This window comes from Cryptotermes secundus, unplaced genomic scaffold, assembly GCF_002891405.2.
Source record: "Cryptotermes secundus unplaced genomic scaffold, Csec_1.0 scaffold1813, whole genome shotgun sequence".
Lineage (NCBI taxonomy): Eukaryota > Metazoa > Arthropoda > Insecta > Blattodea > Kalotermitidae > Cryptotermes > Cryptotermes secundus.
In genome coordinates this window covers 160,938-186,234 of record NW_019724621.1, presented here as the reverse complement: position 1 = coordinate 186,234, position 25,297 = coordinate 160,938, and the positions used below count along the sequence as shown (strand labels likewise).

Here is a 25,297-nt window from a genome sequence, read left to right as displayed (position 1 = left end):
TTTAGGGCTGTATTTTGCCTCGTTAATCTGGACTATTGGTTAATCCGGATGACCTCCCCCAGTTACTCCAAATAATCGAAGGTTTACTGTATCTTAATATCTGTCAACACTGTAGGTCTAGAGACAGGTTGTTTGCTTTGAATCTTCTGTTTTGTCATTTTATCTGTTGTACCAGCTCTGAAGATAGTATAGATCTCAAAGCCCACAAGATATACAAGATATGTATGTGTGTTGTATGGACACATTTTGCATTCATGTATCTGTGTGCTGATAATCTAGCAGATATAGCGCCTCGATGTCTCACAACCCTGTGGGTCTCTATGGTCTTTTATAGGGATAGCTTTACCTTTTTTATTTGTCGAGTCTAATTACTTCTAGACGCTCATTAATGTACGTATTGCATGGTATAATTCTTCACTGTCGTGCCTTGATAGTGCACCTTTGTGACTGTGTTTTCATGAACTGGTTTTCATTGTGTTTTAGGCGTTAAGCAAGACTCATCGGCTTCTGGTCGACCGGCCCCCCTTTTGCAGGAACCTAGATTTGGGGCTGGCCCTCAACCCTATCGTAAGTAATAGGCTTTTCAGTGAGAAGCTTGAACATCTTCTCATGACAACACAACACAACCCCTCCAGATCAGTTTCTGTTTCATGATAATCCAAAATTACCAGAACACATGCTATTGTGATTTCCATGGTTAAACAGTACAGCTAATTTATTAATTCTTTGCCAGCAGTTATTTTGTTTATTGGAGAGTTAAGACACAGTTTTTAACTTCAGAATTTTCATGTGCTCTGCTATGCAATTAAGCAGGTGAATATCTGACAGACTGTAATGTCATAGGAATTAACCTCTATTCATTGTTCATTGCACTGTTGCATTGATATGTGCTGGTTGAACATTGTTCTCTTTTAATACCAGTACAATCACCCTCAAGTTAAAGTATGGCCACCGGGATCACGAGGGGTTTTGAAATCCCTCGTTTGCAGACAATAAAGTTTAAAGGAATATGTATACCATAGCAGATTAATTCATTATTTTATACTTGACAAGCAGAAATACCAGTTGTTTGATGCATTTGTTGCTTTCTTGTCAGTGTCACTACAGGCTAAAACAGAATTCACACGCAAGATCTCCATTGTGTGATTCCTTGTTAAAGAAACAAGATAAAATATAGTACAACATATGTCATGTCGTGTTTAGTTCGTATGATACATGCGGCACAGATGGCACAAGCTATCAGATGAATAAACCAGCGGCATCTCATAGTTACAATAGTTGTTTGAATTTGCCTCCATCCATTGTAAGGGAGGCAGTATTGTGCCCCATGGCATTCTCTATAACGCCCCATAACATACTGTCATCGACTGTTGTCACAACTGTTTGAAGTCTTGCCATGAGACCTTCTATAGTCCTGGGAGGGAGTACACAAACATGCTCCTTTAGGTGTCCCCACAAGGGGAAAAATGCATCATAATTAGTTCCAGCAACCGAGAAGGTCATGCAGTAGGGCCTTGACATCTGGTTTACCGTCCTGAATATGTTGCACTCACCCACTACTGGATATATTGCCCATTGTGCACTGGTGCTCCATCATTCTGAAACCACAACCTGTTCCTCAGAGCTAGAGGCCTATCTTCAACCAGTGCTGGTGGAACGGTTTCCTGAAAATCATTGAGCAGTCAACCTTTTCCTGCGGCAGGTGCCATCCCACAACAGTGTCCCTAATGAATCTGGTCCAAATGCCAACACTTAAGTAGACTTAATGCCCAAGTTCTCATATAGCACGAGGATTATGAAGTGCTTATCTGCAGTGTGCTGATATTATAACCGTTTGCAAAATTGCACCCATAGAGGATAGTCCTCTGGAAATGTATGCTCCAGAAGTAGTGATATGAATCCAGTTGATTGTGATGTACTTCGTGAACCGTCGGCTGATGTAATCCTAATCCTCGTTACATGTTACGTGAGCTTCCCCATGACTTGTTCCATAGCTGCAGTTATGGTATCTTCGTGTGTTGGTGTTATTGCAGTCCGTGAGCAGCCTACATTCACATGTGCCGTAGGTGTTTATTTCCTGCCTAATGGAAATGCTACTCCAATTGTTGAAACACATTAGAGTGTGGATGACGTCGACCAGGATAACATAGCACATACTCTTACCCAGCAGTTCCAGCAAAACAGTTATCACAGGATAAGTGCATGTTACGTTAATCATCATGCATGTATTCAGTGATCACTCAGTCACAACTTACCCCTGCTGTGAATTGTGCATCTTGAGTACACCTAACAGCTGCGTATTGTCACTGCTGAGGAGTATGTTACCCTGTTTGACAGCGATGTTTGTCAGATCTAAGCATCTTGGGAAATGTAAAACATTGTTTACTTGCAAAGGCAAAAATAATACTGTCTAATGTGACTATTTAAGTTTCATCACGTGAGGATTTATCTCCCTTACATACTTCGATCCTTTCGGATCATCCTCGGAGGGTATCAATACTTTCAGAAACTACTATTACAATAGATGTTAATTGTATGAATACACATATGGTGTCTAAAATGCACAATATACGCAATGTTCAACTTTCCACATTCACGCTGGCCTTCTTGGTGTTAAAACTTTTTAAAAAAGTTTATTTTAAAAACTTTCAAGATCAAGCTAAAAATTTATGAACCATACAGGTTCGCATCAAATCTCCTATTGTTATTTGTGGAGGTGCCTGGTCTTGTGCCGCCTGTTTATCTTGTGAAAGGAGGTTCTTAGTATTTCCGTGTTTATGCATTTATGCAAACAACACAGCAGGCCAAGCATAAGCACGGAAATACCAAGAATCTCCTTTCACAAGATAAACAGGCGGCACAGGACCAGGCACCTCCACGAATAACAATAGGAGTTTTGACATGAACCTGTATGGTTCATAAAATTTCAAGTTTGATCTTGAAAGTTTTTAAAACAAACTTTTTTAAAAGTTTTAACACCAAGAAGGCCGCTGTGAATGTGGAAGGTTGAACATTGCGTATATTGTGCATTTTAGACATCATATGTGTATCCATACAATTAACATCTATTGTAATAGTAGTTTCCGAAAGTATTGATACCCTCTGAGGATGATCCATAAGGATCGAAACATGTAAGGGAGATAAACCCTCAAGTGATAAAACTTAAATAGTCACATTAGATGGTATTATTTTTGCCTTTGTAATTGTTAGTGTGACGGACCAGAATGAAACAAATCAAATTTATGTTTTACTTGTTTTGTAGCAAGGAATCACACTCACATTAAGAAATTAAAGTTTACTCTTCTAATTAAAGAAAAGGCATTTTGAATGAGGATTTGAATTCCATCCACACATACTACTGCAACACTTGAATATCATTTTAACAGCTGTACTCAGCAGTAGTATGAAGTAAAGTTTGTAATATATTCAAATGTTCTGTGTTATATTGATGGTATGAAACAGGAAACAGATAACCTGTAGACAGTTTACATATATTAAATTATATTTTGTTGAGTCTTATCTTTGTCATATAAACTATTGAAAGCCAGTTCCATGATTCTTATCCTGAGATTCAAAACAAGAGCAACACAGTCAGATGCTTGGCAGTTGTGAACTTAACGTGGCAGATGCCATTATACTACAAATTATAATATAAATTGGCATTGCTCCTTAGCACAAAGTCTTGCTTGGGCAGTAGGTTGATATTAACTGGTAGTAAGATACCCAACTGTTGTGTAAACAAGAAAATTCATCAGTGTCATTACAGTGGTGGTAACAAACAGATGTAAGTATGAAAATCAGTGTCATTCCGTGATGAACGGACATGATCTTGCTTTGAGAACCTGATAGCACCGAGCTTGTTTCATGCTAACCACTCACGTTCTGAAGACAATAAAGATGAGATGCTTTTTAGTTCAAGAATCTATAAATGTTAAATGCAGAAGACCACCGCCAGCACCGTAAACTGTATCCCATATTGCAGTGATTTGTCTGCACTGGCTTGGCCATTGTTAATAATCCTGATTCCCTTCCCTACACAATAATTATAATTTTTAACTGATGTTGATTTTAATCATATGATGTATTGCACTTTCATAATAGTACATTTATGTCCCAAGTTCACTGTAAGATCGCTGTTAAGCATTCAGAAGAATTCAGTGCCTCAGCCATCGTGTGTATTGCTTATCTGGATATTCACATTGTTATGGTGTGTACCTGCAGAGGATGATGGTAAGAAGTAGAAAGGATGGAGATTGAAGTGATTGTAGCCTGATTTCATGGTGGAAGAAGTAGCAATAGGACAAGCATGACATTTCCTGTTCTTTTACACCTCCACCTAGCAGTGAGGCTAATGTATGGAACTCTACCTCCACTCCTCCATATGCCTTCATGGCATTAATTGCAGGGACACGATTTTTAAATATGCAGCATTTATAAGCTTGAAGAAAGCAGTCTTTTGGGATGTGTGACCATGTAGATGTGGTGTTAACCGACGTTTCAGAGGAACGTCAGTTAACACCACATCTACACAGTGCCACATCCCAGAAGACTGCTTTGTTCATAGTCACCGCTGTGAAAACCTCAAATCTTACATTTATAAGCTCGGCCACATAATAAAATAGAAATTAAGAGACATGGTGCATATGCCTTCATGGCGTAGAAATGGAAGTGCTGAGCAAGTTGTAATTTAGGAAACTGGAGAGCCATTTCGTAGTGATGAACGTAGATGTGAGTGACAAGGATTTATTATGCCATCTTAGGAATAGAGGTAGATGTGTGTGGTATAAGGCATACATCATACACTCTGCTCGGCAGTTTAGGTTTCGCATTGTTGTGTCCTGTCTGATCATACTCCTCCTATATCTGTGCTTCACACTTCTGCTCCAGGAGGTGATGGCATGATGCGTGGCAGTGGTGGCGGCAGTGGAGGGGGAGGAGGACTTGCTTCGTCATATGCGGGGGCGGCAGATCGTTACGAAGACGGCTATCAGAACGGGCCTCCAGGCTCATATTCAGATCAATATGGAGACAGATATCAGTCTGACAGGTAAGTAGCTTTTCTGAAAAATGTACTGTGCTTAAGTCTCCCAATACGAGCCTTACGGTATGGATAAGAGTGCTAGTAACAGCCATCCAAGGGTTAGGTACAGCAGTTCCATTGGCACAATGTCGTATACATTTAATCAAATGATATACCTTATTACATTCATTTTTCCACTTAAGTGTTAAGACACTGGCTGGTATATGCAAGCAACAGTGAAATGGAGAAATTAATGTAACATCAGCCTTATGATGGCCGATTATGCAAAAGCAGGTAGCAAAATAAAATGAAAGTTATTTAATTAATGGTTTATTATGTTGAGTCAGCTGTGCTGCCATGTCTAATGCAATATGCATCGTGGCACTCCGGTATGTTACTTCATATCTAGGATCATTCTTAGATATCTACTCATAATGCAAAAATGAAAGGGGTTTTTTGCACTTTTAGCACGGCTTCACATAAGCGGCATTTCCATGCCCTTTTGATTTTGTACATGTAGTTGGGTGAAATGGTGAGATCTGAGCTGTGCAGTAGAGATGGGACACTGCCTGGTATTGGCAGCCATACCAAAGCTTACATCCCACCAGATAGTCTCACTCTGTCTCTAGTCTCATACTGTTCTCTCTACTTTCCCTGCCTGGTCTTCATAATTTTTAAGACCATCACATTATTTAGATGTCCTGTGAACCAGAAAAATAATTCATATGAAAGCACTCTGCACTCCTATTTTCTGGACCTTTATACACCTTTGTCACTTAACTCTTTGGCTGCCAAGCCCTGGCACTGAAAATGGCAAGATTGATGATTTCAGGTGCAGTTAAAAAGGAAACTTACTATGCTTCCCTTAGATGGCATTCAGATGAGAAGAGAAACATGTCTGTGCAAGTCTGTTCTTTCCGCTGAACACCAGTAGACATCAGTACACATGATGTCTGTTGAAAGAATGTAATACAGATTGGTAGCTCAGATGCAACAACCCCCAAGCTGATCTGTTCAGTGTAGAGTGCAAAGGGCTAATCTTTGATGCAGTCAGTAGCGAAACACCATTTTGCCTGTTTACTATTTATCATTGTTATACATAGTTCTGAATTATAGAAAGAGCTGTAATGAGACTGCTCAAGATTTGTTTTAACTCTTTCTATTATTTTATTGTCCTAACAGCAAAGGAAGAATGTTGTTCCTCTGCTCAGAATTAGGAGTAGGTATAGCTACAGGCTATGAGCTGGATGGTCAGCGTTCTAATCCCAGAAGGGGTGATTTTTTCTCTTCTCCATAACATTCAGACTGGCTCTGGGGCCAACCCCATGTCCAGTGTGTATGGGGAGCTCTGTACCCAGGGCATGAAGCTGACTGCTCACATCCATCTTGTGCTGAGGTCAAGAATATTGGAGCTATACAGGGTGTCTGTAATGAAACGCCCTGATTTTATCATATTCTTAGGAAGTAAGGAATAGAGATATGGCCTAATTATTGATAAATATCAGTCACACAACACACACAGTTTAGTTTCAAAAACCAATACTCTTCTGCATGAGAACGATTGGTGACAACATAGGATATCTAGTCTGTAATTAAGTTCTGCCAGGGTCAGCTGTCTGGAGTGATGGTACAGACAGCTTCCACAGTCTCGAGGCCTAGGGATCTTGAAGGACTCGCACTTTCGTGGCATAAATTCTGTCCTTCGTGTAGCCCCACAAAAATAAATCCAGTGGCGTGATGTTGGGAACGTGGAGGCCAATCCGTTGGACCATCTCATCTTATCTAAAGGCCTGGAAATGTTGCATTCAGTGCTTGCCGCATGTCTAGCGAACAGTGAGGTGGAGCTCCATCTTGTTGAAAAAAAGACATTTGGCTGCAGGAGGAAAGGCTTAAGAGCTGCAGAATGTCCAAGTATGAGCTACCTGCGGCTGTCTACTCCGCAAAGCATGACAGTCCAATGATCATGTTGCACATGATGCCACACCAAATATTCACTTTGGGGCTGTGTGGCACATGTTCCACAGCCGTTATGCCTGTTTACAGCACCAGAGGCATGAAACGTGACCTCGTCGGAAAACATGATGTTTCTCTGCCAGTTTGGTCAAGCATGTCACAGGCAAAATTGTGTCGTCATGAGTTGTCCTCTGGTTTCAACTCCTACAGAATCTGCACCTTGTACGCATAGAGAGACAACCACTTTTGGAGAACCTTATGCACAGTTGCTTGTGACATCTGCCATTCCCATGAAGCCCAAGGATATGGACATTCTCTACCTTCTCATCAGAGACCTGTTGTAGGCCTCCTCTATACCCTTTCAAGATACCCCCAATCTCCAGAAACATGTGCCATGCTTTGGTCCTCTTTGCATCTCTTCTTTCTGATAAACACTATGAAACTCCCTTTGCACACTGACAGTGGACTTGAACACAGAAAGCCACAAAACAGCTCGCACCTTCTGAGTTGATGCCATCTCTGCGTGAAGTGACAACAGTGTCCCATGAGGTAGCCTAAAAATGTAGGCATGAATTTGAACTCCTGTAGTACAGAGGAGACCCTTAACATGTGGGGCGGAACATTTGCCTATTTTTTAAACATCTTCGAAACCAGGGTGTTTCATTGTAGACAACCTGTACCTCCACTCCACCGTATATCTTCATGGCATGCTGCTCAGTTAGTTAAGCAGAGGGTATCACATGCCCAGTAGTCATGTTAATGCTCTAAATCTGACTTCATAGTACTTATCGCCGCTTGTTTTTATCAGCAGTTCGGGAATGTGACTAAATTGATGCTGTCTTGTGTTAGGTATAGTATGAAACAAGATTATGGCAGGGAGCCGCTTCACCCTACTCCTCCACGATCAGGCTATGGACCCGCAGCCATACCACAAACCCCAGGAGGACCTAACGCACCAGGGCCACAGCAAGGATCAGTCATGATGGTTTATGGGCTTGATCCAGAGAAATCCAATACTGATAGACTGTTCAACATTTTCTGCCTGTACGGCAATGTGCTGCGTGTAAGTGTCACAGTACTGGCTATGTTTGGTGTCGTGTCCTGTTGTGTGTAGTCGATTGTCACTGAACAGTGGGATTTGTGGGTTTGCAGATTAAGTTTCTGAAGACAAAGGAAGGCTGTGCTATGATTCAAATGGGGGATGGCTTGGCAGTGGAACGCTGTGTGCAAAACCTGAATAACGTGACTCTGATGGGGTCAAAGCTGCAGTTGGGGTGAGTGGCGACATAGTAGAAATTAATGCATGCAGTGAACAGAAGTTTGTCATTCCAATTTTGGTACATTTGAATTGGCCTGCAATGGAGTATTACAGCAATAACTGCTAGTGTGAAGATGTATAGCAATTCTAAGTAAGAAGGAAACACAGTAACGCCATGAATAGAGCAGATGTTTTATCGTTAGTTACTGCACAGTGCGCCGATATGTCAGGTCATTTGCACCGTCAGCGAACGTATGAGTTGAGGTTCTCACAGTAGTGGATGTGTGAAGAGTCTTGTCTTCTGGGTTATAACTCTGTGAAGTCTGTTGAGAGGCAACTGATGTTTTGGACGAACATGTCATTTGACTTTCAAGGGACTTACTTACTTGCTTCGTTACTCATGGAGCTGAGCCCTTCTTGAGGAGCCACCAATTCTGCTGCTACTCAAGAATTTCCCAGCATTTTATGGAATCCGAAGGTTCATTACCATGTTCACAAGAGCCCTCCATCAGTCCCTATCCTGAGCCAGAGATATCCAATCCATACCATCCCATCCTATCTCTCTTAACATTCATTCTGATATTGTTCACCCACCTACACCTTGGGTGTCCCTGTCGTCTCTTTCCTTCTGTCTTTCCCACCAATATCCTATACGCATGTGCTACATGACCTGCCCACCTCATCCTCCATGACTTGATCAATCTAATTATACTTGGAGAAGAGTACAAGTTATGAAGCTCCACGTTATGCAGTTTTTTCCAACCTCCTGTCACTTCATCCCTCTTTGGTCCAAATATTTTCCTTAACACCTTAACACACTCAAACACCCTCAGTCTATGTTCCTCCCTTAATGTCACAGACCAAGTTTCACACCCATACAGAACCACAGGAAAAACTATAGTTTTGTATATTCTAATTTTTATGTTTTTGGACAGCAGACGAGAGGACAAGGCTCTGGACCGAATGGTAGCAAGCATTCCCTGAGTTCAATCTCCTCTTAATTTCCTACTGAATCAGGTTTCGATCCATAAGATAGAACTCTCGAGGCGACAGACATCTTGTGATCAGTGAGGTAGTGACTGAAGGAACTGTTTGTCTTAAGGTCTGGATTTGTAACTGTTGCAATGAAGTGTAAAATTCAGGAGCAGGTTTTCATGATCACAACCTGCATAAGAAAGTGAGATTTGTGAGTGATGCCCAGACTGAAGAAGTGCAACACTAGGCCAGCTGGAGCATGCAGATTGCTGTTGCAATGAAATGATGCATGACCAATACAGGTTATTTATATACATTGTAAATTGATTGACATCTCTTTGCAGTGCAGTGTCTGTAATGTTGACAGTGGGCCAGTATGGACGAAGACTGAAATTGTTCAGATTTTTATGGAAGCATTTTTTAATCTTTGTTCGCTTGGATTATTTGCTCAGTTGATAAGTTGAGGCTCCGATATTTGACATTCTATGGTGAATGATGTGTGTTTAAGAATCATTTTACATATTTACTGTACGTTAAAGGAAACATTATATGCACAGGTTTTCCAAACAAGCATTCCTAAGTGATGTACAGAACCCACACTCACTGCCTGACAAGAGTCCATCCTTCAAAGACTTCACAGGCAACAGAAACAACCGTTTTATGAATCCTACTATGGCCAGCAAGAACAGAATACAGCCTCCATCTAAGGTAATTACTCCTATTGAAAAATTTTAAGTTTGCTGTAGACACATTCAATAAGAAATTGCCCAGTATCCTGAGCTCTGAATAATCATTGTGCAACGTACATCTCCTTATATTTTTCATATTCACCCGTCAATGGACAAATGTTGGATTAATGAAATGTTTATGTATGTATGCATAATCTCATATCCTTACATGCCACCTAAAACCAAATGTATGTAACAGTCCCAAGAGGGAGACTGTGTTTTACCAGGTTTGTAAACAGCTGATGCTCTTGTATGTTTTAATGTTGATTGCTCTACACAGATGGCAGCAATCATGAATAGTTCTTATAAGTTTCAGACTTGAGCAAGTATGATTTATGCCTCCCTTGCTCTTTTATTCAGATGCTTATACCATACTTTTAATGTTGCTGTCTATATTGCCAAAATTTGTATGAACCAGTACATAAGGGGTGTAACCTAATGTAGAACAAAAAGTGCTGGTGTTTGCTGCACATCAGGAATTTGTAGCCATGGGTACAGATGTGTTGACTGGTTTCTAGTGCCTTTACATGCCTTGGCAAGGGTGTAGAATCTCTCTGAGGTAGGAGAACCCATATGGTGGGTTCTGTTACCCACACTTAAAATGAGTGTTCATGATAGTGAAGGTTGGCTGAATTGGCTGTACAAAGGTCGTGCCATAGCTTGGGCGGTTAGTCACCAGCTTCTTACCACAATGGCCCAGGTCAGGTCATGTGGGATTTGTGGTGGACAAAGTGGCACTTAGGCAGGTTTTGTATGATTACTTAGGTTTCCCCTGCTAATTCTCATTCCACCGACTGCTCCACATTCATCATCATCTATCATCTGATGTCTGTACAATAGACCAGTTAGGGGCTGACATACCAAGTGGGACTCAGTCTCACCCCCACCCCAAGAAACTAAGAGGATGTACAGCGTAACGTTTACAACAAAATACAGTGGGCCCAAGTATTTCCTACATTCCCAAAGTTTTATTTCAGTGAAGGTGAAGGTTTTAATCACTGAGCACATATATTTGCACACAGGTCTCATTTGGGATTGAAATAAGAACTTTTTAATGAAAGTCTATTGTTGTACCCTGAGACATGTATTGTTTGTTGTCTGATGGTCTGCTTGAAGAAATAGTTTGCTAAGCAGTGTTTTAGTTCAAAGAATTTTCTGAAGGTAATTCAACTGCTTGGCATTATCACTTCTGGAAATGAAAATTGAGGATAGACCTCTCCCATTTGTCCGGTCATTCCAATATGTATGTGCAATATATAACATTAAAATTTTGTGTTCATGTCCAGATCCTGCATTTCTTCAACACCCCACCAAACATGACCGAGGAACTACTTGCCAAGGTGTTTGAAGATAATCAAGCACCATGTCCAAAGACCATCAGATTATTCCCACTGAAGAGTAAGTATGCATTGAACACTTAAACACAGTATGCCAGGATAGCTTACTAACTTTGCTGAGAAGCAGTGGTCACTTGGTCGGTATAGTTCGCTTGTGGACTGAAGCCACTGAGTTGTCTTCTATGCCGGGATAGCTCAGTATAGTGACTAGGCAACTGGCTTGATGACCAAGGAGTTGTGGTTCTATTCCTGGCAAGGACATAAAATCCAGACCAGCTCTGGGATCCATGCATCCTCTTGTCCCTTAGGTTCCACATGCTTTCTGCAGAGGTGGAGTGACAGGGATGAACCTGACCTCTCACCTTCATCACGTGCCAAGGTTTCAGTGTGCATAGAGCTATGTATATATTGAACCATATGTTTTCATGACTTGATACTTAATTAAGAATCGGGACAGTTTTGCCTTTTATATGTATGTGTTCGACTTTCTTACTAAGTTTATTGTGGCAGGACGAAGAATAAAACTGCATGGCATCACAAATCAGAAACATTATTTTTGAATGATCATCTAGTGGGAGAGGTGCAGGAGGAGATAATTGTGACCTGTTTTGAATGCAGTATCTGAGCATTTGCCTGGTATGACTAAGGCAACCCATGAAAATTCCCTTCAGTCATTTGAACTGTCTTCTTCCTTTCTTAGCACATTTAATGAAACATGTATGGTATGTATATCATGCCACCTGAGGCCATCTAAGTCATTAGTGCCAATACTGCGGTATATCAATTTGTTTAACTTAAGCCACACATACTTATTGGGGCTTCTTTCTGATTGTATCAAATACTCACATTTTAATGAGAGGAAAGAAGGTGATTCTTCCTAGAACTTCTTTTTACATGTTGGATGCTCTCTTCTTTTATCTGTGTCTTCCATTTTGTCTTGCCTGACTTGCATTCATAGGATATCTTGTTTTTCATCTCTTGCACAATGTCATCTAAAATAAGAATGTTTTGTATTTATGAGTTATTTAGCAACGCTCCTAGTGGCATGGATTATGTAGCGTCAAATTGTGTGATGAATTGAAAGGGGCGTGAGTGGAAGCACTTATGTCCTATTTTAAGTGGCCTCCGTAGTCTAGAAGTAACGTTCCCACTTCATGACTCGTAGTACACGGGTTCAAATACCCAGCGGAGGTCGTTGATTTTTAAGGGTGGAAAAATTCAGGGGACAAGTCCTCTGGGAGGGACTTTAAGCCGTGGGTCCCGTGTCGTAGCTTTACGGCACGTAAAAGAACCTCATATCTCTAAAGGAGGTCACTGAGCCAAATTACAGAAGTTTCCCACCCAACAGCAGTCTCTAATACCTCTGGTAAATGGGGGAAGCATTATAGATACCTCTCAGCTAGTAGAGCCGGTCTCGCTGGCTGCGCGGGACTGATGGTAAGCACCAGTACCGGTAGGATATAGAGACTGGTAGAATATCATAGAGGGAAGCACAATGGACCAATACAGGTCTCAGTGCATGGGGAAACCCACCCTCTCTAATAACTAACTAACTAACTAACTATGTCCTATTTTAATGTACTATCTCAGCATTTGTGGAGGGACTGATGAACACCATGAAGACATTGTCCCAACTCAGATTCAAGTGAGGCATCTGCGAGCCTTACCACCTGAGCCAGCTTGGTGTGGTGTTTTATTTATGTTCTGTATTACAGTGCTAATTAAATTTAGAATTTTTTGTTACCTTTAGTTATTTCTGGCATGTTTCAAGCAGCAGACAGAAGCTCGTCTGGCCTCTTGGAGTTTGAGGATGTGGCTGATGCACTGATTGCCCTCATGCTTTGTAATCATGCTGCTATTGAGAACCCAGGCAAGTGGCAGTCATATTCTAATTTAGAACACTATGAAATTAAAGAAGACCATCCTGTCTGTAGTAAAGGAAGGAAAAATCAAATTTAGAAGCTAGGCTGGTGGCATCATTCCTAGAAGCCCTGCAATTATTAATTCCTTAAGATTGTTTGTGTGTGCACATATGTACATGTGCTCCTGCATGAGCCTGCCTGCCCCCCCCTCATATAATGGCACCTGATGGTACGTCAACAGCATATTTCATGAGTCACTCTGTGTGTGTGTATGCGTATCCCCCTATTGTTGCTAGGCAGCAGCACAGTATAAACATTACTACCGCAATGAATACACGGGCAATATAGAAAATTTGTTGGTTGCGTCATTTTGTGTGTTCATGTCATATCAAGTATAGTAGGTAAGTAGTTCTTCCCATAACTTTTTGTTTCATATCAGGATGTTACTAAAAATAATGAACATTGAAACCAGTGAGAAGTTTGCAAATGGAAAGATTGGATTAGATAATTTGTATTCCACATATGAGACTGCATTTTCCTACATTTGAAGTTACAGTAATATTACCACTATGGGAGCATTATAAGTGCAGTTTCATATATCTCAGTAAGTCTGTGTCGATGTTGCAGGTGGCAAGTTCCCGTACGTCATGAAGTTGTGCTTCTCATCATCCCGTCAGATCCCAAATTCCATGCGCAGTGGAGGGAACAGCGACCAGCAGCAACACCAAGATATGCAAGATGAGAACCTGGAGTAGATGCAGATATGAAGCGTTCAATATTTTTCGTTTTCTTTGGTGGATCAGGAGTAGTTGTAATCATCTCTTCGCACCCTGCCCTCTGTTTTGTGAGGGGCCCCCCCATGTTCCTCAGATCTTACTGAATAGAAATTATATTCATCTAATCAGTTTTACTTACTTGACTCTATTCACACACTGATTGGTAATGTAAGAATTCATGGGCCATTTCTTAAAAATACATGCAATATAAAAGCATTCTGTAAGCATCAACCAGGTTAATTGTGCAGTAGCATTATTTCTGTGTGAGAAATCAACCATTCCGTGATATACCTGTGTATACCATTCACTGACATTCACAGCTTTCCTGACTTTTTGTGGCTGGGGGATGAAAATCCAAGTGTTATGGGTGGTTGTTTCATGTAGCAACATTTTACTGTGTTTTTTAGAATTGGATAACCATGGACCAAGGCATTGGTTGTTACACATAAGCCAGATACTTTATTTTTAATTTATTTAATTCACGTGGTATTGCCAGATCACAAGAACATGCAGTTGAGGTGTTGATTTTAGGACAGTTCAGATTTGAGCTAAAGTTATAGCAGCGTAGTGTCTCTGTATCTTGACTTTCGGCATCACAAACCATCACTCCTCCAAGGTAATACTTAATTTCATTTATTGGCAGGGTGAGGAGTTTCTGAAGCAACATAAAGTCGTATGTTATGAAGGTCAGAAGGCTTGATGTGTAAGAACTTGTATTTCCTGGCTGTATAACTATTTCATCTTTGCAGGTTGTCTCTACCATATATTTTGACTTGCACTGGATAACATGATAGAAGTGCATTGGGGCAATGTTCCACCCCCATACCTCATCATCACATGATGTATTTTTGTGTGATTTAACCCTTGTACTCTCAGATCTGTATGCAGAAGTTACGTGACTTTTTCATAATACTCCAGCCAAAGCTGTTCAGTGCAAAATAAAAAAAACATTGAAAAAGCAGATTCATTGTTATCATTTTTTAGTCTGCACATTAAAAGGAAAATAAATTTACTCAGGTCACAGCACTTTCCTTTTCCGCACTGTGATCAGGTGATCAGGCATGTGACGAGCACAAAGCATCTTTATTGATGCTGCTGATCACACAAGAGATTTCAGTGTAAGCAAATCTAATTGCCTTTGATTTCTTCAGATTCATTTACAGTAGACAGATCTTTTCCATTGACACCATGTGCAAATAGAGGGCAGGGTGTGCTTGCTGTTCTTTTGTTACATCATCTGCCTTTATCATTGTGGCAGCATGTCATTAATAAGTGTTGGGCCTAACCTAGGGTAGTCAATATGTTTTATACATCTCATGCATAGGAATTCCATTCTTCCGTTTTTATTCCTTAGATGGCCATGTACTCTTGATAAAGTAACTTTTTTTTTCCTGAAGTCCAGAGTGTGGAGAGGCTAATAAAGACATAGATGTGATGGGAGAAAGTAAGCTGACAGGACAGAGGACTCCCACTGTCAGGATGTTACCAAGTTGATTGTCAATTCTTGCACAAGGGAGGGTGACTGGAAGGCCAGATGTGCAGCATATATCTATACATGAGCAGATGTTCCAATTCTCGGACATAACCGCATCAACAACAACAACAAAATCCTCGTGTGCAAACATGAGGTGACTCTGAAACATATCAGTATAGTGCTTATATTTCAATTACTGGAAGAATTACTGTTTTCCAAAGTATGATTCCAGAAATTTTTAAACAGTTGTAATTGATGTTTTTTGTGTGTTCTATGTGAAGTGGCTCCTATTCTCTTGGTCATCGGTAAATTAGCTTATTGCTGTGCATTCATTGGGTCTTCCTCTTCAGTTTTGCAAGCTGTTTCCCCAGTCAGTGAGGTCCAGTATTGCTTCAACTTGGTTTTGCATACTTTTATAGAGTTTCCTTTTTTATAAGTAAGCATGTGCACATGTTAGATACTTTCTCCCTAAATGAGGAACCAGAGCCATTAAAGACAGTAGAATATAATGTAGATTGTAGATTTTGACGACCAGCATTTTGGTCACATTGGGCTGGTGCATTGCATTAAAGAACATAAGAGTGGCCTCTGTCATCTGGACCACCAGATGGTGATTTCTGACCAGAGAGAGGTTTCCCTCAATTCTTTTTCTTATCATCTGAAAGCAGAAGTACAGTTTTATATGAAATATATGTTATAGACTTTAATACTATTACAATTTTATTGCAAACAACCTTGTTGAATTGGTTTTATTGTTAATTCATATTTCTCGTCTCTCATTCTTTGCCATGTCCACTCTTTAATGAAGAGAAATATGTATTTTCAACTGAAGTTTTCTTAGAATTGGACCTGTCAGTTTTGTCAAAGAGAATTTTTGTTGGAAGAAACATGTAAACAGAAAAGATGGATTGGCCAAAGGAGAATTTACTAGGAGTTGAGGGTAGTAACAATGAAATTTTATTTTATACAGCCAATAACACTTATAAATTTTTGCTGTCTAGTAGGTGTCATCACTTTATTTCATTTCAGAAGCCTGTCTGGCTGTTAAAAGTGCAAAGTTAACATCCTATTAACTGCTTATTCTCAAGTTTTGCTGTTTTCATGTGTCTCACAAGTCTGCTTGATTCAGGAAATGACCTTTGTCACAGAATGTAGTGTAATCATCTCTGTACCAGCCCAGGTAACCATATGCATTTAGATTTATGACGTTCTGTTCTTCATGTAATGTATTGTTCTTGCTGGAGCGGCTTAATTGTGATGTAGACACTCAGATCCCTTTTCCGTCTGCCATCTCCTAAGTAGTTAATCCTATGTATTTCCCATTTCAGATTTTGATGTCCAAACACAACTTTATTGTTTGCACATATAATATGGCGATAGCATGGAGTCCAGCTAATCACTGCAGGACTTACCCTCTGTGGATGTACCTGTGTATCACCTAGATTAGTGGAAAAATGTGAAATTATTTTGCATTTAGAATAGTTCAGACCTACCCCGCTGTTGTCCACAGCTAATAGCGCTACAACACCAGTTTCACAATCCTGCCAGCCATGGCTGTTGCAGTGAGGTTAGCTCACCGCAGTGTCACTACTCTTTGCGCAGGCAATGTCTAGTTTATGAGCTTCTGTATTCTATACAAGTCATCAGGAGAAAAGAATTTTCATATATACAGAAATGTTCTTTGATTTAAATGGTTTCCAATTTAGCAGTCTATACTGTATACAATTTGGTACATACATGTTTATATAAATAAAGATAATGTGGATTGTTACTCATATAGAACGTTATTTATGTCTTCTGATCTGTGGTATGTATGATTAACGTATGAAACACATGGTTAATATTGTGGTGTTCCTTCTTTCTTGTCCTATAGTTACTATGATCATGAACACCTCCTTTATTTAGCCAGAAGTTTGTTTTCACTCGTCACAATAAATTTTCAAGATGTGAAATTAGAAACTGTATAATTTTGCAGAATAGTATGTTTATAAATATGTGATCTCGAAGATTGAATCTGTTGCCATTTAAGCCTTCAAAACCCCAGTGGTTGCTCTATGTATCACCTGGTTTTCTTACATACTGAAACTCTGCGTTCTGCCCACACAGTGTATTTGTGTGTTCCATGTGGTTCTCACAATAAACAGCATTAACTGGCAGGTTTTTGTAGTGGAGGCGAAATGTATTCCCTGTGTTGTGCGGACTGAATCTTTGTATATTAATGTGTTCAGTCTGTGTTAATGGAGTTATTTTGAAAGTAGAAATTTTTTATTGAATTTGAAGTTCATGTTTAAATGTTTTTTTAGTCTCCTGCCATTTCAGTTATGAATTAATATTTTTGATATGTTGGATTTGAAAATTTCTGAATCAGTTTCTATTGACTTTACAATGAAGCAAATTGAAATTTATTGTGATATTCCAGGTGACATTGTGATGACACTTCCTGCCCAGCCAAGGCACTCGTGGTGCATTGCGTAGAGAGTTTGCAAGTATTTTGTATAACATATGACTGAAGATGGGTGTTATATTGTAGTTTGCTGGTAGATCTGTTTTGACATCATTGTGATGTAGCTGCTGCTATAATGTTTTAGAACAGCTGCACCTGTTGTCCTTGTTGGAGGTGTTTTAACGCTACAGTTACAGGGCATGCAGAGTGGTAATCTAATGGACATTCTTTGAAAGTTCCAGTAAGCACTGTTTGCTTCTTGATAATTGTTTTATTTCTAAATGTATGAACTATGGAAATACATTTATATAGGTACTTGACATCATTTTCAGACTTGATAATTTTGGAACATTGCCTTTTCACTGGCAGGTATTTTGTTGCAGCTTATACAAATCTTATTTTGTTTTATAAAGATGATGCAACATGAGAGGCATAATAAATTGTAAGATACTTTGCGTGGTTTCTTTATATGTCTGAATTACTTGCAATAGGAAACTAACCTTTTGAGTAAAGTTTAGAGTTGACTGGTAGGACCAGCAAGCCTACCTCAGTGGTGTTATGCCACTTTCATGATATAGTAGTAGTAAATAACAGTAAAAAATATCTTGAGGTCTGTGAGGGTTTTAAAAACCTATTTCATTATTTATTGACAGTGAACATTCTCTCAGAAATGTATATTATATATATATTAAAATTTTTGTTGCCATTTTATATACATCGTACACTCCAGAATGACACAGAATAATTCCATAATTATAAAATACTGTAGGATGTAACCATGATGGACATTATTTTAAATTTCTTATGGTAAGCAGCATTGAAGATTTCCTATCTCCATTTTTGCATACAGTTTATAATGTACTAGTTTTTTTTGTTTGCATAATCAGCAGAAGTATTGTAGTAAAACAAAGTACAGCCTGCATAAGCTCAGTTTTATGGTTATAACTGACATTGAGTAAACTGGAAATTGGCATAACATGTTCACAGTATGAAGCTTGTTACAGCAGTGTTTATCTGTGTACAAGTTTGCAAATTGTACAATGTACATTCATGCAATTAACTTATACAAGATACCTCTATATTCACCTATGATGCATTTGTGAGATGATGGTGAATAAGGTTATGTTCTTCAGCAAATTTATATATATATATCCTTTCAATGAATTATTATTATTTCCTCTCACTTTCTTTGCAACTTGTATACATGCATTAACATTGCTAACATCACTTTTCTTTTTGGAAGTGTAGGTGTGCAAAAGGAAAAGCTGAACTATGTGAGATGTTGCTGCTATGACAACAGTGAGGTTGAGGCTGAGGCAGACTGATGTAGCTTGTGTGGAGTAGATGACCGAGAAGCTGCATCACAGGAATGTTGCATAAGAAAATTTGTGATAAAGTATAATGTTGAGTTTTGGCTTAGAAACTGTGAGTACCTAATGCACAAATAAGGAGGCATGACTGCACATATTTTAAATATGTGTAGCTTAGTGGCTACAGCTTCTGTCAAAAAGAAACATTTTTCACTTTATTTGCTTAATTTTAAATTTGTATTTGAGACCATGAAAATGCTGGTTGCTGTTGTCTCGTTTGCATTAGATTAACGTTTGGCATACAAATTTTGTAAAATTTCATCAAACTCTTTGATGTTTTAATACGAATATTGACACTTGAAGCTTAAGACAGTAAGACATTGGCCTTGTGTGCAGAAGATTTTGGATTGAGACATTGGCCTTCCATGCAGAAGATTTTGGATTGAGGCATTTGCCTTCCATGCAGAAGAATTTGGATTGAGGCATTGGTCTTCCATGCAGAAGATACTGAATTGAGACCAGCCAGATCCAGTATGCATATTTTTGTCACCTGAATACTTTTATATATATGAGAGATGCCAGTCTCCTTCTAGGGTTTGGAACTCTTGTTAAACTGTCAGTCACCTCTTTACCTCTGCTGACCATTGTTGTCTTCAGTTCTCTTGTCATCAAGGCCAGATGGAAACCCAACATCAGATGCTCCCCTCTGAAATGTGGATTCCTATCTTGACCATGGACTGGAAGGCAGATGTAGCAGCATAGCCAGGGACTACATGTAAAAGCATAAGCCACATACAACAAGTTGCAGTTATTTTTAAATGTAAACAAAGAATTGCAGTAGTTTTGAAAATTGACACTTTACTATAACCAGTCTTCCTTTTGTGCATAATTAAAATAGCTCATTGTTGGAGAAGTTAATTTCATGTGCTACGTATTCTGCATGTTTAGATGTGTTTTGAGAAGTGCCCATTTGTTTTGTATTGTCAGTACCTCACAAACAACAGTGCCCAAACTGTGAGACTGACATGCTGTAGTAGGTATACAAAACTTTTTGAACCACAATGAATTAGGTTAAGTTTATTTTGATGGTACCTGATTTATGACAATTTTTATTTTATGGCATGTAAATTTGATCAAGCAGTATATCTGTATAAGTAAGTGTTCACCATACAGAAAGTTGTCTAAGCTCTATAATGACTTATCTGCACAGACCTTGTTTGTGTGAAGGTAGTTCAGTTTAATTCCAAATGACAGTTCATAATCAGTTTCATTCTAATAATAGCAGTGCTTACATGGAACTTATTAACTGTGTGCTACAGTACATTAACTCCATTTATTTCCCCCTCCTTAAATGTGCAATTGAATTTTGACTTTGAGGGACTAAGATTGGTTTCTTCTGCATGCCTTTGTAATGGTTGCGTTATCACATTCCCATGCACATAGTCATAGAATTTATGTTAATTAAGGAAGAAACAAAAATAAGAGAACTACTTAGATCTTAAGTGAAGAAGCCACACGAAGTCAATTAAAACAAATTATTACATGTGAAGAAGATTGTTGTCGTGTTTTTCTATGCTGCCATAAGTTGTACTCCATCTCATGTATTAAAATGCGCTCAGTGTTGGCAACACAGTAATAAATATGATTACAGTGCTCTTGTAAGCTTTATTATAATAATCCTTCAGTCACTTGCCTTGTAATACTTTATATTGTCATCTTGTGTCCAGGCTAGCTGAACACTGAATTTCCTGGTATTTATTGCAGTTGTTTAAAAATCATTACTATTTGGTTCCATCATTGTAGTGTAACTTATATATTTTGAAACATCTTGCACCTTATAGGCAAAGTGATTGTGTAATATGATTTGTCCTGTACATGCTATGATCAGTTTTCAAATCCGCTTCTGTAACTGAATGTTAAACGTGTTTTAGAGTCAGAATGAAGAGACTATGTACTATAACTCAGTAGAATATAATTATATGTGATTTTCTCTTTGATATTCCAGGTTTTAGTCCTGGCTGATCTTAATTTCAAGGGACCAGAGAAACCACACGTATCCCACTTTGTACAGGGTGGCACAAAAATGGCACTGCACTTCTAATGCAAGTTGTTAGTTACTAAGGCAAATGATTTCCCCATTTTTTTAGGCTGTTTTGTGCACGAGTAAGCGGTGTTGTGACTTGCATGTGAGTATGTCCATGAGAGAAGTGAGGTTTGTATCCACCATGATAGTTGCCGGTTTGAAAGGTTTTTAAAACTGCATTCATTACAGCGTGGCGACTCCTCAGGTTTCAGATGGACCAGACATCATCCAGATATGGAGGGTAGCTGTGAATATATTAATTTGCTGACAGCCAATGGGGTAGTGTCCAGCTTTGCAGTTGGGTATGGGGCTAACAACTCACCATAAAAAATAAGCTTGTTACTAAATGTTGCAAAGGTCCTCAAACTTGGTGGATCCTTTGGATAAACAACCTAAGCTGAGGAAAATGGACAGAAGATTTGGTATATAGAATGTAAGAAGCCTGTACAGGGCAGGTGCTCTGATGACAGTGTGGAAAAAAATACAAGTTAGATTTAGTGGGAGTACAGGAGGTCAGAGGGGGAAGGTGAATGTACATTTTTCTGTGCAAAGGGAAATTAGAACCGTGAATCAGTTGCAGGTATTCTGTACATAAGAGAATCGTGTGAGCATTCAAAATGGTAGTTTGTTAGTAATAGGATGTACATAATACTAAGATGTAGGTGGTGTAATATTACGATTTTGAATGTTTATGCCCAAACTGAGGATAAAATTGATATAAAGGACAGCTATGAATATTTCACTGGGAGATTTCATTGCCAAAGTCGAATGAAAGTTTACACCAAATTAATAGTAATAATGGATCTGAAGAAAGCAGTCTTTTGGGATTTGGCACCGTGTATATGTGGTGTTAACCGACGTTTCGGAGGAACGTATCGCCCCCATCTTCAGGGTAGAAGAAAAAGTATATGAAATCTGCAAGTGACAACACCGTGAGAAACGGTAAAGCATTCTGCTTTACTTANTTTTTTTTTTTTCCGTAAAGGACTCGGATCAGGTGTCACCCTCCTCACCTGAGGACGAAAACATCCAATTTGCAAAACCTTGTGTTCTGTAGTTTTTTAGAATACGATGAAGTCCAAAAACTCGGTAATTCTAAATGTTCTACACAATTGTCAAAACTCTTTAGAATATTAAAATGGATCTTAGGGAGATAGGATGGGGTGGTATGGACTGGATTGATCTGGCTCAGAATGGGGACCAGTGTAGGATTCTTGTGAAGATGAGTAATGAACCTTAGGGTTCCATAAAATGTTGGAAAATTCTTGAAAAGCTGCACAGCCGGCATTAACTCCATTAATATGGAGATAATCATAAACTGCAGTGCTATTTTTGCTCCAGTCTGTACCTTTGGGAAGCAGGAAGCACAATAGATCACTGTAGGTCACAGTGCAAGGGCTGGGAAGGCCCACAACTTATATATTTGGGAAACAGATGTATTTGTATTTTTGCTGCTGAAAGCAGCCATGTTGGTCAGACCATTTTCATTATCTGTGTAATCCACGTAAATTTTATAATACCAGTTGGAATCTGCATCACACCTAAGATTGGTATGGCAGTATAGAGAGCTACAGGTGTCAAGTGTTCCTTGTTTATCAAACGGTTTTGTGATAAAGAAGGAAGAATGAAGTTTACTGCAGGTGGGGCTCCTTAATAATTCAGAGAGTCTTCAGACATCTTAAATGCTTACACCCATCTCTAAGAAACCATAACATGAAGTAAGACCTAGGGGAATTTAGTTAGAATTTTGTTGTGCCTTTGAGGATTAGTGAGCATTTAAAGCACAGGCCCTTGAGGTTTCTGAAGGGTTGTTTTTTTGGGGGGGGCGGGGGGTTATCTGGAACTTATATGTTGCATAATTTTTGTTCGCCAAAAAATTTATTTTGTAACAAAGATCTATTACAGTGAACTTGTTAGGAAAGAAATATGAATGTATTGACAAGAAAACTACACTGTTCAGAGTATTTTCCTTTTCTTCAATGATGTAATAATAATAATATGAAAGCATGGCAAAGTGGTACTTTGAACAGTTGTATCTGGCTTCTGGAAACAGCATAAATGGGCTGTAGAAACTTCTTTTGTTGGGAACACTTCTCAGGTCTTGTTTTGTACCTGGTAATGGCTTCTAAGGTTTTGGGGGAATATGCCAAATGTCTTCATTACCAGTCATTACCTCTTCAAAGAAAACTGAAGGCTAATTGGATTGGTCATGATTTACGCAGAAACTGCCTTCAAAAAGAAGTTATTGAAGGAAAGATAGAGGGGCGGATAGAAGTGACGAGAAGATGCTGGATGACCTTGGGGACAGAAGAGGATACTGTCATTTGAAGGAGAAAGCTCTAGATCGCATTAAGTGGAGGAATTGTATTGGAAGAGACTGTGGACCTGTCGTCTGACAGATTACTGATGATGACCTCTTCAAAAATGAAACGTACATAGGTATTGTAGGTTAAGATTAAGAATCATTTTAGGGTTAAACTGTAATAGAATGGAGGCTATGCATGCTATGTAATGGTAAAATATTGACCTTCCTCAGCTCTTAATTAGTATGCCACCTGTAATGAAATCATCTAGTTTGTCTGTACTCAGAAAGATTCCAGCATACCTTTGCTGGTGTATATACCACAATATGTGGTAAATGATGTTTAGAGGGAAGAGAACATGGTTACCATCTGGCACGTAATGCTGTGTAGTTCTCTGTAGGAGCTGACCAAAGTTTTGGAGGATCTCAGTGCCTCTTGTTGCATACGTCCTTATTTCTGGTTTTATTTCTTGGCGAATTTTTCAACCCATGATATGGAGGCAGAAGATTGTACCCTGTAGTCACCGGTGTGAGAACCCCAAGTTCCACTGCAATGTATGTCAAGTTTAAATCTCTAAATAGCCTTAAATATGCACCCCAAACTTCCTCTATGTCCAGATGGAAGATATAAATAGAATATTTACAGTTTTAGATCGATGGAGATGTGTGGCCTAAGGCGGTGACATGGGCCACCAGCCAAAGTAATTGACCGAACATGCAAGATATTCGAGCCTTGACACTGCCTGCTTCTTATCGAAGGTACAGCGGTAATTTTTGCATGTGTGTTAAGCAAAATTTTTAGAAACAAGCTTCTTGTGGAACCTGTGGTGTTAGGTTTCGCAATATACGTGCTAACAACTGATGCATCATCAGCAGAGTATGGACTGAATTATTTGTCTAGGTTTAGAAATAGGTACAAATAATTAAAAAATATTTTCCAAAAATCTTTATTGTGCGTGTGCAATTTTATGTATATATATGTAACAATAAGTACAAAAATAAGTAGGATTTAGATGATGCCATCTACAGGACCTGACGGCCTCGTTCGACATCATGGTTCTGAGTGACCGGTGCAGCAAGGTGGCCCTCGGGATTTGCCGCTTCTGCCAGTTTCAGCTTCCGGTATTTCTCTGTAACCAGTGAATATTGTAAATATTTGCGCTCGACAGATTGTAACCAGTTCTAATTATTCAGAATGTAAGAACATAAAGTGACTGACACCATAAATTTGATAATATTTATTTAAGAAAATGATGCCTTAAACTCTTGTTTCTGCTGCATAATATGAGATATCTGGAGATATACTCACTTGCAATTCTGAGCATGATGAGGCCCCACCATATGCTCCAGCCCCAGCCAACAAGACAGAAGATGACCGTGAATAATTGTGCAGCCCCTACCATCAGATTCACCACTAAGGAACCCATGCGCCCCTGGAGATCATCGTGGGGACCAAAGCGTGGCTTTCCAAAACACAAACAAAAGAACCCACTTGACAGAGTTCCTGAAACAGAGACCATATACATAAATCTTTAGCAATGAAACATCGATATATTCAGCGCACTGTTCTAGTTACATATAGACCTCTAAAGGGGAATATATTTTGGAAGGATATTCTACCATCAATCTATTCGGTATTTGCACTGTGAGAGTCGGACCACTTCGGTGCAACAGAATTATATGTCTTCAAGTTATTTTCATCAAAGCTATACGTGTAACGTCGTAGAGGTCCATAGGGTTGTGAAACGTTGAGGCTCCCACATTTTCTAGACAATC

The 25,297-nt window shown here is 39.2% G+C and overlaps 2 protein-coding genes across 3 annotated transcripts in view; one reads left to right on the top strand and one right to left on the bottom strand.

The window, feature by feature from the left end:
* The window catches only part of LOC111862592 (heterogeneous nuclear ribonucleoprotein L), a 147,483-nt gene extending 126,690 nt beyond the window's left edge, over window positions 1-20,793 (top strand). Inside the window, exons 7-14 of one of the 2 annotated variants that reach the window (XM_023848097.2) lie at window positions 484-567; window positions 4,888-5,047; window positions 7,823-8,036; window positions 8,126-8,247; window positions 9,764-9,914; window positions 11,221-11,332; window positions 13,046-13,141; window positions 13,761-20,793. In XM_023848097.2, coding sequence (XP_023703865.1) covers window positions 484-567; window positions 4,888-5,047; window positions 7,823-8,036; window positions 8,126-8,247; window positions 9,764-9,914; window positions 11,221-11,332; window positions 13,046-13,141; window positions 13,761-13,888 — 1,067 coding nt within the window. In that variant the 3' untranslated portion in view covers window positions 13,889-20,793. Of the gene's footprint in view, window positions 1-483; window positions 568-4,887; window positions 5,048-7,822; window positions 8,037-8,125; window positions 8,248-9,763; window positions 9,915-11,220; window positions 11,333-13,042; window positions 13,142-13,760 lie in introns of both variants that reach the window. The other variant, XM_023848096.2, reaches the window with a different exon arrangement.
* A 2,775-nt stretch (window positions 20,794-23,568) lies between these two features.
* Window positions 23,569-25,297, bottom strand: part of LOC111862607 (protein stum) — a 27,066-nt gene continuing 25,337 nt past the window's right edge. Inside the window, exons 6-7 of the mRNA XM_023848128.2 lie at window positions 24,831-25,025; window positions 23,569-24,651 (exon numbers count right to left, since the gene is read on the bottom strand). Coding sequence (XP_023703896.1) covers window positions 24,545-24,651; window positions 24,831-25,025 — 302 coding nt within the window. The 3' untranslated portion in view covers window positions 23,569-24,544. The remainder of the gene's footprint in view (window positions 24,652-24,830; window positions 25,026-25,297) is intronic.